At 40.5% G+C, this 13,096-nt stretch overlaps 1 protein-coding gene across 3 annotated transcripts in view; it reads right to left on the bottom strand.

Annotated features, from left to right (window-relative positions):
- Window positions 1-37: 37 nt before the first annotated feature.
- Window positions 38-13,096, bottom strand: part of acsf3 (acyl-CoA synthetase family member 3) — a 48,051-nt gene continuing 34,992 nt past the window's right edge. The window contains exons 8-10 of one of the 3 annotated variants that reach the window (XM_028586656.1): window positions 4,786-4,920; window positions 4,203-4,314; window positions 38-1,201 (exon numbers count right to left, since the gene is read on the bottom strand). In XM_028586656.1, coding sequence (XP_028442457.1) covers window positions 1,087-1,201; window positions 4,203-4,314; window positions 4,786-4,920 — 362 coding nt within the window. In that variant the 3' untranslated portion in view covers window positions 38-1,086. The other 2 variants (XM_028586646.1, XM_028586665.1) reach the window with 2 other exon arrangements.

The raw sequence follows: 13,096 nt of genomic DNA, 5'->3' as shown, positions 1-13,096 counted from the left end.
CACGCACGCACAGAAAAAACGAGCGTGACAACACTGCTTCATGCAAAAGTATTTTATAAAACTTTTTAATTTTCAGATAAACATTATCTGTTATTTCAAGTACACCAGTGTGAGTACAATGCCAAGGACCTCATGTTAACAGTGTTTTCTCACTGATCGCCACATTGTTATTTTGTTTAGTGCAGGTGTAATTAACCATGATTCTAGACACCACCACTTGACCACCAAAAGTAATATTGTATTCTTTGATCACACAATTTTCACAAACAAAATATCAGATACCAGTATGTATGAGTGCTCTAATCACTTTCACCAATAGGTATCGCTGTGATTAAGTATTTTTGTACTATATATTAATCTTTATAGTACACTGTTTTTGCAGTTAATATTCAAGAAATCAACAAACTGCACCAAAAGCCAGTTAAAAATAACTTTTTTGAGCATATTTACTTTTGTCATGTTTCCAGTTTGAACATACAAAAGTACATACTCTAAATCTGCTTATAATTCATAATCATAATTAAAATATAACAGTATTGTATTATGGAACTGGGACACTACTACAACTGCAAACCCTAAAAAAAGTGGGTCATATTAGGTTGCATACCAATTAACAGTACTTGACAGCATCTTAGAAATTATATGTCTGTCACATCCATGTTGGTTAGTTTAAATTCTAAGCACTTTTTATTAATGCAACTTCAAATAATTTAGACTTTTTCTTAAACTCAGTTGCAATGTGGACACACATTTTGTGTCCTCTTGTCGTAGTTCTGTTTCATTTCGCCTCAGTAAATTACATATCAAGTAACGATTTCCAGACCTCTCTTACACCGTAACTGGCTAACAATGCTTGGCATAATTGGCATTAAATGTAATAGAATTACCTTTGTTGCAGCGCTCATAGTTGTGATTAAGTCAGAGGTTAAGTCATTTTCCATGAGGTGATTTTCCATTAATTTGTATTTCCTCTGTACATTTGTCTGTGAGGTTTATCTGATCTAAGGACCAGATGGGGACAGCCACGACATCTGAAGTTCTTTAACCAGGAAACTGTATGTTGTCATACATATCGAGGGGGTCCAGTCATGGGAAGAAGTGTCGCAGGAGGTCCTTCTTGTTGACCTTACCCATCTGATTCCTTGGCATCTCCTCCACCAGCAGCAGGCCTGTGGGGATGGTGTAGGGCACCATGTGCTCCCTGCAATAAACACTGACGTTAATACAGTGAAGACTGTTTACTGCCAAAAGGAAGATAAACACAGACAGGCATGCACAAAAAAAAAACCACACATCCCTGATCAATGTGCACATATGGATGGGAATATGCACACGCACACATATGCAACAACGGAAAAAAACAAAAAAAACAATTGCAAAACAAAGACTAGCCCTGTGGCAGAGTAGTCTAGATAAGAAATGTCCTTCATACACTCTGCAGCTCTCCTCCCTAATATCCCCAATTCGCCTTCCAGACACAGACAATTCCCTTCATACAAAACAATATAATCGCTGTGAGATGAAACAAAACCAAAAAAAAAAATAATAATAATAATAATAATAAAAGGAAAAACAGAAGGCTGGGATAATTAAAAGTGCTTGTTTTTTTTTTCGGTTTTGAGTGCACGGTTGTTACGTCAAGTCTTGAAGCCTGGAGCTTTTCTATTATCTTCTAACCTAGTTTGTTTGTTTGTTTGTGCCTGAGTGTGTGTGCATTTGTGTGTGTTCCTGTGTGCATGCTTGTGGTGCGAGCGAGCATAATGACTCATACTGCTGCCATCAAACAACTCCTTTCAGCAGATGTCTCCGTCTCTCTGACTCAGTGAGTATAGTGTGAGTGAGTATGTGCATACGTACACATCTCTGTAATGGGGCTTGCTCGTGTCACCAATTTCTCCAGGGCGGTGTGTGTGTGTGTGTGTGTGTGTGTGTGTGTGTGTGTGTGTGTGTGTGTGTGTGTGTGTTTAAGGCAGTGTGGGGCGCAGAGGGTGTGATAGAGATTCAGACTGACAGCTGAAGCCAGGGCACTGAAGAGTGAGCATCCATCTACTTGTTTATGTCTCCTTTTATCTCCCTCTCTCTCTCCCCTACACCGTGGCCTCAGCAGTAGGCTGTGTGCTGGCATTGCCTGTCTGCTGGCAGCACCCATGGCTGTAAACACTGTGTGGGTAAGAGTGTGTGTGTGTGTGTGTGTGTGTGTGTGTGTGTGTGTGTGCGCGCAAGTGTATGTTAACCTGGGTCACAAGCAGCAGTAGTAATCCACCATGCTGGACCACCAGGCCACAGCAGTAGGATCTAAAACCCCCACACCATATGGGGCCCACTGCAGTGTGACTGACACTGACACACACACACACACACACACACACACACACACACACACACACACACACACACACACACACACACACACACACACACACACACACACACACACACACACACACACAATTCAGAGATGTGAATAAATGATAGTGGTGGGTGGTAGAAAAATAGTATAGAAGACAAAAACAGATGGTGGGAAAGTGAAGAAAAAAAGTTGCGATGAATTAGATTAAATTCTATGTAGAGGGTGAGTAAAAGAGAAGGAAAATAAAAAAAGAAGAGGAGTGTTTGCGCCTTCAGTCACTCTAAAGTTTAGGGCTGCATGTCTCCACCAACTATGTGCGTTAGACAAAATAAACTCTACTGACATTTAGAAAAGGGCAGAAAAAAACAACTGTTAGCACATAAGACAAAGCCCTCCATAACAATCATTTGTTCACTTCCTCCACATCTTCCTCTTTTTCATCTCCTGTCTTTCCTTCAGCGCCCCTCATTAGTCCATCTCTGGCCTCTCTTTCGCTCACATCCCTTCCTATTGATCTGAGGACTCCGGGGCCGGTCACTGGGGATGTGTGTGCTGAACGGCAGAGTCTGCAATAGGAGCCCATTTACTAAAAGACTGACAAAGAGTTGTGGAAATTTTCTTTTTGAATCAGTGTAATAAGATTTAACCAAGACAGGGTCAGCACTCCTTTGTATTAATGGAATATGGTACTCTTTTTGTTGTTTTTGTTGAATTCAGGATAGTGGATTGTTATTCAGGTCACAGTCTCCACTAGTGGTATGGGTTGGAGACAGTGATGCCACGTAACGCGTTCCTTGTAACTTGTAAACGTAAACAACAATGGAGGGAGGAGAGAGATGCGCGCTTCTAGCTGGAAATACAGTCATTATTTAGAGTTTGTGCCAGCTAAAGATGGCAATATTAAGGTTCGTTGTACACTCTCTGCTGGTGGCGACAAAGTGCTATCTAGCTACAAAAACACTACGTCAAATTTGAAGAAACATTTGGAGTCGCAGCACTGCAGTCAAACTTACAGAGCAAGTCCCAGCAGGTGGAGCGAAGCAGAGAGGAGGTCCCCCACCACCCAAACAACAAAAGCTGGACTTCGGTGCAAAACCAGTAAGTGGGGGAGAGTTGAAGAAGTTGGTCGGGCAGTAGGCCTATGTTGTAGAGGAAATGCTGCCCTTAAACACGGTTGACTGGCTCTCTTTTGTGCCATAATAAACCAGATCCTACTACTGTCAATGCCGAGCTGCCTGACAGTAAACCGGTTGTCATTTTTATGTTGAGGCTGTAGGGGGTGTAGTCGGCAGCTGCTGAATGTAACTAATAAAGTAACTTGTAATCTAACTTAGTTACTTTTAAAATCAAGTAATCTGTAAAGTAACTAAGTTACTTTTTCAAAGTAACTGTGGCAACACTGGTTGGAAACCACATGCTGATGCAAGGTTTATAATACTAGTAATTATAAACTCTACTTGTACCAGCAATGTGAACTTGTGGTGCTGCAAAAGTTGAGGCAGGTTCAACTTTTTTTGCTGGGCAGAAACCAGAATTAATGAAGGAGTTGTGTTTTTTTTCATGCAGTACTGAAAACAACCTTTGACTGAAGGATGCAGGTTTATGCCCAAATTGGCAAGCATCTTCCCCACTTTAATGCATGTGAGAAAAAAATACTGGAGCCGACATACCCTCCACAGAGGAAGAAATTATAAAATGCCTATAAAGGTCAGTTAATAATCTGTGAAACCGTGTCACAAATTTACCATCATTCTGAAAAGCAAGTATACACACGATACCACATACATTTAATGAGAGCTAACCAACAGGCAGTGTCTACTACGAAAAAGATTATTTAACTGAGTCACAGTACCTTGCCCAGGTCTTCAACTCTGGCAGGGTCATACTCTGCCCTTTCTTCAGCTGCACCACTGCGGTGACTTTCTGACCCCAAGTGGCATCTGGGGCGCCTATCACAGCCACATCTGCAAGGATAAAAATCACACAAGGCAGACATGTTATTAAGTTTCAACTGCTCAATTTATATCATCTTGCAGTGCAGTGTTTAAGTATTAGGACACTGCCCCATTTATTGTTCTATTGGCTCTGTACTTCAGCAGTTGGTTTTAAAACAGAACAAAGACTTGGGTTAAAAGTGCTGACTTATCTTTAAGTAGAGGGTGTTTACATGCCCATCAGATGAACAGTGTAGGAACTATTGTCCTTTTCCTAGATAGGTTATGAATTTTAGGGGACAGTCAAGAACATTCCACTGTTTAGTCATTAAAAACTGTATTAAATTAAGCCAGACAAGTGTTCACTTAATATTGATGTGAGTATATAAATGCCCTCAAATTCCTTGACACTTCAACTTTAACTCAATGTGCTACAGAGCCAAAACAAAGACAAATGCATTCCTGTTCTACCTACAAACTAAACCTGTACAGCACTCTTACCTATGATTTCTGGATGAGCCAGTAGGTGACGCTCCACCTCGAGTGCACTGATCTTGTAGCCACCACTCTTGATGATGTCAACACTGCTGCGGCCCTTAATCCAATACACACCGTCTTTATAGACCGCAGTGTCACCTAAAAGACATACAAGGAGAGAGGCAGTACCAAATAATTAAGAAAGGAAAGGAACTTTTTTGGTTGTTCATGAGCAGGTTAGAAAAGGGATAGATTGATTGAAAATAAATTGTAAACTTATTTTGTATTTTTAAACAAGACTTAGAGTCCGCGGCCATGCTCGCGGCTCTGTGAGGCTGTAGACACAATGGTGCTTTGAGCTAAATGCTGATGTCAGCATGATAAGCAGCTTCTTAGCATTTTACCCTCATTATTGTATTCTCTTTCATTACTTGAAGCATATGGGTGGTATTCAGTAAATAACCTGGCACTGAACACCACGAAACCAAGGAATTGATACTGGACTCCAGGAGGAAATGCAACAGACTCTTGCCACCCTTGTCATCACCTTTTTAGAACTATTGCCCTCTGGGAGATAGGGCGGCCAAAACATGCACCTCTAGATTCAGGGACAGTTTTCTCAGTTTTCGCCCCAAGCAATTTGCACATTAAATAACAATAAACAATTTCATCCACTCATGCTGCTACACACCAGCACTTTACGTTACAATGTGCAATAGGCGTACATTATTTACTATTTTCCTACTTACTACTTTTACTATTTACATCTTCACATTGTCTGCTCTATGTTCTTAGTTTAATGTGTGACATTCATATCACCTTTATGACTAGATTTAAGGAATGTAGGGTAAGGAAACTTGGTTGAATACAAGGTGTGCGTGTGTCTGTAAGCATGCATGCATGTGTGTGTGACACACAGGGAAAGTCAGAGTGCAGTGGATGGATGAGTGCTGAAGATCCCCCCACATCATCCTCCAGACAGTCACACACCCACCCACACCTGTTCCCCAGACAGGTGTGGGGGAGGAGGAGTACAGTATGTGGGATGAGGGGCTCAGCTGGGCCGGGGGATGACGAGCAGAGGAAATAGGTCAGTATGGATGAGTGAAGAGAGACGGAGGAGGAGAAAAATGGACAGAGGAGAGAAGGAAAGGAGAGAGGAAAAGCAGGAACAGGAAGGTGTCCTTTTGGATTATTACAGGTGGTTCGTCCACAGCTGCGACCGAGGAGGGAATGGATGTGTGTGTGTGTGTGTGTGTGTGTGTGTGTGTGTGTGTGTGTGTGTGTGTGTGTGATACGCTGTAGTTAAGGTTGGAGGGTTGAATACAGGGTGTAGACTGAGAGAACAACAAAGTAGAGGGATAGGGGCCGCGGCTGTAGCTATATTACAACTAAGGGCAATTTATCTGCAGGATGGATGAGGAGGAGTTTACATTCCACAATTACATACAAATATACACAGCGGGCCCTATTTTAATGATCTAAGCTCACGCCGAGAAGAGTGTGGCGCAGGTACGTTTAGGGCGTGTCCACATCCACTTTTGCTCGGTTAAAAGGTGGAAAAAAGGGTCTGTGCGCCGGGCACATGGTTCAAAACGGTTGTACTTGTTTCTTCATTAATTCATATCTGTGTTTTGGGTCTAACGTGCAATAAACCAATCAGTGTCATCTCCCATTCCCTTTAAAAGCCAGGTGCGTTTATACCTTGGTGCATTGCTATTATGATGGTGGATTTGCGCCGTAATATTTTTATTTGTAATCTTTTGCATGTTTGTGTGCTGCTGCGCTTCCCTGTGTGTGTGTGTGTGTGTGTGTGTGTAACAAGCATAGTATGTGCGCGCTGTGTATAAGCCAAGGCGCATTTTACTAATTTGTTGTTAAAATAATAATGAAATTGCGCTACTGGCTTTAGACCAGCTTTTTGTTGGTCAATAGCGCGATCATTTCCAACTGCCTTGCGATAGCAAAATGCCAAGAATTCACCTGAATATACCTCCCTGTAAGACCAGCACGCCCATGGGTGCAAAGATGGGCGCAGGTGCATTTGCTATTTAAACGACGCCGGCGCTGGGCGGGAAATTGACAACTGCGTCACTCTTAAACTAGCAAAGACACTTGCGTCTGGCTTTGTGCTGCGCCGGGTGCAAGATAGGGCCCAGCGAGTTTATTCTTACATATGACCATTTTTTACTCAGTAAGGCAAAAAAAAAGAAAAAAAATGTGTACACTAAAATCTTTTTATTCAATTTGACACAATATTTTGGTTATAGACCCTCTTCAGACATACAAGATTTATTATTTTTCCATTACATTTACAGAAATTATAATGAATGAATGAATGAAAATGCAATCAAATACTAGAAATACTTTACAATACCATTGATAATGAAATACTAAGAAAATTTATAACAAAACTGTTTTGGTTAGTCAGAGTAATAGTTCGACATTTTGCGTAATACACTTATTTACTGCAGTATCAATCTCCTCTTTTAACTAGTGTATTTCCCAAAATGTTGAACTATTCCTTTTTTTTAAGGAGGGGTGGGGTTGCACTGGGAGACTTTGGACTCATTCCCTCAGCATTTCTAAAATCCTGGGTTCCACCAGGTTAAACTGAGTATTTGCAGACACTACAGCAGGAAAACAGTCTACATCTGAAATATGGAAACAATAACAGAAAAGGACAGGCCCTGCCTCACCTCGAATCAACACGATAAAACCTTTTAGGAGAAGGATTATATTTTGATGGTGGTCTGTTTTTACTGCCATCTTCCCTCTGTCCTCTACTTCATCATTTAATCTCATTTGTTCTCTACTCTAACCATGTATCTCTCTATCCATCTCACATTTTTGTACACTTTTTCAGTGTCAGCCAGACACAAACAACTTTTTATTTTTGTATTGTTCCATCCTTGCCCTCCATTTTTTTTCTCACTACCTCTGGAGAATCTCTCATCACCTCATCTTCTGTTTCCTTCTCTCCACCTATCTTCCCTGTCTCTTCGTCCCCCTATGCCTCTCTGCTTCAGCATCAATAGAGGGCCCATCTGTTCCCATACATCACGCACTTCATTTCAGTTTATTAGCTGGGATAAATCATAAATATTTCATTATACATCACGGGCGGCTGTCGCCTGCACACCGACAATTTATCACCGTTGCCCTCTCTGCCGGCTTGCCACGGCGGCTATAAGCTTTCCAGTCTATTAAACAAGATTGATACAGTGTGTAAATTTAGATATTGGGAATTTCTTCACAGACCACTGCTCCGCACTGATAGGCCAGGGTAACAGGGGAGGGGAGGGAGGATGGAGGGAGAGAGCAGAGGGAGGGAGTAGAGAAGCTTGGTTGGGTGTTAACACCACTAACAGGGTAGTTACAGTTTCCCCTATTCTCCTTATCTTTTGGATGAAGGGAAAAAAGAAAATAAAGTGTAGGAATAATTTGGTTACAGCTATATAGCTCTCTCATCTTATGCAAATAGAAATGGGGAAAAGAGCAGTTTACATGCACATTGATAAGCTGTTGTGTCCTGACTGTGTGGTGAAACTAATAAAAATACCATCAAATTCGTCCATTTGGCTGCAAATGTTTAAGCATGGAGGGAGAAAACAGCATTAATGAGGCAATGTTTGACAAAGGGGTTGAAAGGAAACACTCAACATACTTGAATTGAGTTTGAAGTATTTATACAGGACTCTTTGACCTTGTCTCTTTGAGGAGGAGGAAATAACAAGGGAAAGAACAGCATGTTTGGAGAGAGGCACAAGTGGGAATAGTGATTGGGGAACACAGACTGATAAAAGAGGAAAGAAGAGCGGGAGAGAGATTGTAGGGAACTGTGTTACTAGGACGTTCACTTACACACAAGCTTGTACACATATATGCACTGTATGTATACACGCACGCACGCAAGCACACACGCACACAAACACTACTTCAGGCATCAGAGACTCTCTGCCATTATGTGTTATGGCGTCGGAGGCAGATATGGCCGAATGGCTTTCTTAATTAAAACGATAAGAAGCCTAATTGCACTGGGCTTTCATCTCATTCTGAGGCATTAAAGAAAGTGAAGGCACACAGTGTGGAAAAAAGAAAGAAAGAAAAACAGATCAAGACTTTAACTGGAGGATGGAGGGCAGAGAAAACTTCCATCATGTTTTTTAAAAAACAAGAAAATGGCTTGGCAGAAAACTTCATTCTGTTAAAATAATTTAAATTTTGTTAACATGAACACTACATTATTTTAAATCATTAATTGTGCAGAGAAGTGTGTTATCAACAGGTTTTTTTTTTTTTTTTTTCCAGCTACAGCAATTTTTCAGAGTAACACAAAATTGCCTTAAGAGGAATTTCTGCTGCAGTGTGACCGTTTAACATTTTAGCAGAACTCTGGTAATTGACCTTCATGCCTGCTGACATCTTTTCGGTTACTCAAAGAAGTTGACATTGGTGTCATTCTTGACATTGATAATGGTAAACCAAGCATTATTATTACATATTATTGAACAAACGAGAGGAAAAAAGGAGGAGAATGGTCTGCAGTGAGAGGAGATCAGTCACGGTTTAAAGTGCCCATATTATGAAAAAAAACACTTTTTCTGGGATTTTGGGTATTCTTTTGTGTCTCTGGTGCTTCCACACACATACAAACTTTGAAAAAAATCCATCCATGGTGTTTTGAGTGAGATAAGGTTTCTGAATGTGTCCTGCCTTCAGTCTCCTAGTGAGCTGTGACGTCACAGTCCGAAATGAGCTAGCTAACCACAACCGTTAGCTCGTAGCGTTAGCATGCTAATGCTAGCATGCTACGTCGTTCTCCATAGCAAAGCAAAAGAACTACTTACATGTGCGCCCTCATTTAGAAGTCTCCCAGCTAATCCTGCCTTGTAACTGACCAAAGTTGGAGAAACAGGCTTTTTACTGTCTCTAGAGTTAGCTAGCTGACATGATCTACATCTGAGCTACTGAGCATGTGCGAGTGCAATCAAAGATAGTAGTGAAGAAGAAAATGAAAAGAGGTCTCACTCTGTAGCTAAAACAGAAACCAGGTGAAAAGAGGATCTGCAGCAGTGAGAGAGAGCTGTGCAGTACAACAAAAATATGGTGTTTTTTGAAAATTAAACCATGTAAACCTATTCTGGTACAACCTTAAAATACAGTTATGAACCTGAAAATGAGCATAATATGGGCGCTTTAAAGATTTCAAAAGGAGGACCCAAAAGCAGGAGGCCAGTCAGGCCGGTTGCCAGAACAAAAAGTGAGCTTTAAAAAACATAAGGCTGAATCCAAAAAAACAAGAACACTAGAAGATACACTGAGAGCCAGGAACAAACATAGACAATCAGACAGCAGTCATGTTTCTAATATTATCTAATTGTCAAGCGAATTTTAAGCGAACTTTTAAAATGTTGCAAAAAAAAAGAAAAAGAAAATGCGAATTAGAAGCATTTTGGCTTGTCATCTCCCATTTTGAGCATTAACTATTTTTTTTTTTTTTTTTTTCGAAGTTTGTGATACTTCAGATTGTGCATAAAAATACGTTGATGGAAACATGACTAGTGAAACAATAGAACATTAATATACTCAAGAAAAGGAGAGTGGCAACGAAGGACAGGTGACATGAGGGCTGACAAGAACAGATCAGGGTGGGGCAGACAATCACAAAGGCGGGAAACACACAAGGCAGGAAGTTAAACAACACACAACACTAAACAAAACCCAGGTTGATGACAGAAAATTTTACGTGAAAAATGTAAAAGCAAAATGAATTATAAAATATGATGCTTCTATACTGCATAAAACAGCCATATAATCTTTGACTGTAACGAAAAAGTTTATATAACCACATTTCTAAACACAAAAAAATCAACAATTCCAATATATTAAACACAATTTCCACCATGCAAAGTCTATTTGATATTTAGTTACATTACATGTGATACAGGTAAGATCCCTATGGCTGCACCAGGGTGTTGGCTCTACACCTATCAAACAAGCGGTTTGCCTCTCTCCCTAAGTACCCAATCATCAAACCCTCAGAGCAGGCAGGGAAGCAGCATGGAGGCTCCACAGTGATGGTAACATTTCAGTTGTGAAAATGTGAACTATGATTTGACAAGAGTAAAAAGTATCTATGGTATATTTTCAATGCTTTCCCCAAATCATTCATCGTTGTCATTGAATTATTTATGATTGGGTGCATACATGTGCCTTGGCAAAAAATTAATTGTCGAGGCCTTGGTCCACACAACTATTCCAAACTACAAAGGCACAGACACACACTTCAAGCCTTAGTGCTCAATTCGGATTTATTGCTCAGATCTGATTTTTTTTTTTTGTTTGGCTGTTGACAATATTTGTTGTTGACATCCAGTGTGAACTGGTCACACTCCTGAACTGACCCTGCATGCGCAAAAGAACAATAAAATAGACGTCACAACCAGCACGTTGTCGTACGGAAGTTAATATGGAGACCACTGATGTCAGCATTTATGGTTTCATTTATAAGTTGATGTGCAGTGGAAGCCATCTAATTTGTGAGCATCTGAGGACGAGGAGAAAGAGAGACACATTTTTTACATTATGTTTTGTTGTGAAGCAATGGCTGCTACTTCTGTAGGGAGGTGTGTGTGGATGCGGAGTCAGAGCCAGGAATGGTGACGTGAGGGACCCTCGCCAGCACAGAACTATGACAAATGTCGATCCAGAGTGACTTAAAAGTCACATGAATTCTGATATGATAGATAGAGGTCGCACTGCAAAAAATCAGACATGTATCAGATTTAAGAGCACATATGAAACTGACCCAAATTGAAAAGATCAACCCATAATATTTGTGCTTTTCACACTGCTATGAAAAAACTGATCTGAGTCACATATGAGCAGCAAAAAAAACAAATCTGATTTGGGCCACCTTTGCCTGCAGTCTGAACGCAGCCATTGTCTGGACATGTTGCTATGCTTAGACAAAAAGGGTGTGAAAGAAAAGGGCAGAGTGTGACATATGACAAAGGCCAACATCACAAAAAACACTGCAGCCTGTCTGCCACTAGCGTCGCTGGAAGTAGAGAGAATCAACTAAAAATGCACAAAAACAATTTGTTTTTTTTGTAGCAGTGACAGTCCCATAACAGCTGAAATAGATAGAAAAAAAACTGTTATATGAGTGTTTGTAATTGTATGTGATTTGAGTCCGACCTTGATGAAAGTACTGCGTACTTGTATTTTGTGTGCACACCCCACTCAATCTTTGAGATGTGGCTGGCATGTAGCCTCCTGTAAAGTCCACACTTTGAGTGATAAAACGAAAACATGTCCACATTCACATTATCACCTCATTCTGGCTTTGACTTACTGCACATTTAAACTAAGACTGCAACAGCTTGAAAAAAAGAGGACAGTTATCCATGGGTAGGGTATGGCTCAGAAATCCACTTCCAGGCACTCAAGTGGGTGGTTAAAAAAACAGTATACGGACTACTACACTAGAAAAACAAATTGGCACACTTGCTAACTGTTCAGTCATAAACAGACTGTATATTATTAGTATTAACAGTCTATGGTCATAAATTACACAACATTTTAAATTTAACCAGTTTGGATCTCTTCATAACTAAACAAAGCAGATGTGTCCTTTCCTAATAGTGAGCATTACATTACATGTCATTTAGCTGACGCTTTTATCCAAAGCAACTTACAATTGCTACATACGTCCGAGGCCGCACGCCTCTGGACAAACTATGGGTTAAGTGTCTTGCTCAGGGACACATGGTTGATGTATCGCAGTGGGAATTGAACCCAGATCTCCCACACCAAAGGTATTTGTCATATCCACTGCGCCATCACCACCCACTTGCTACTGTTGTCATGTGAAATCCTCATTAACTCCAGTTTTCCTTTCACAGCATTTGATGGATTACAACATTCTTTGACTGAAAAGTACACTTCTGTGTTAAAGTGTTGCCATAGCTACAGTAGACACTGTAGAGGTCAAGTTGAAATTTGTTCCATAATGTAATATCACATCCAACGTTTTAAGGGTTTTACAGGCCCCAAGTTAGCAACAATTTCAAACCTGTCCGAATCTCTAAAAACAAACAAATCTAATTGAGACGTTAGCCAGCATAGTGAGTGATTTATACGTCTTTAGGCTCTGTCTATTAACTCGTTGTATAACTGCTGTAAAACCATGTTCTACTCTAATGTTTAAGGTGATCCCAAACCCTAAATTCAGAGTCACATGGCTGTCCTCATAGTGTGTAGTCAACATGTTGTACATCTTTCGCTAGCCTCTCTTTGATAAGCTAATGAATAAACTTCACTAATCGAC

The sequence above is a fragment of the Perca flavescens genome, chromosome 1 (assembly GCF_004354835.1).
Source record: "Perca flavescens isolate YP-PL-M2 chromosome 1, PFLA_1.0, whole genome shotgun sequence".
NCBI lineage: Eukaryota > Metazoa > Chordata > Actinopteri > Perciformes > Percidae > Perca > Perca flavescens.
This window is presented reverse-complemented; position numbering and strand designations above follow the sequence as displayed.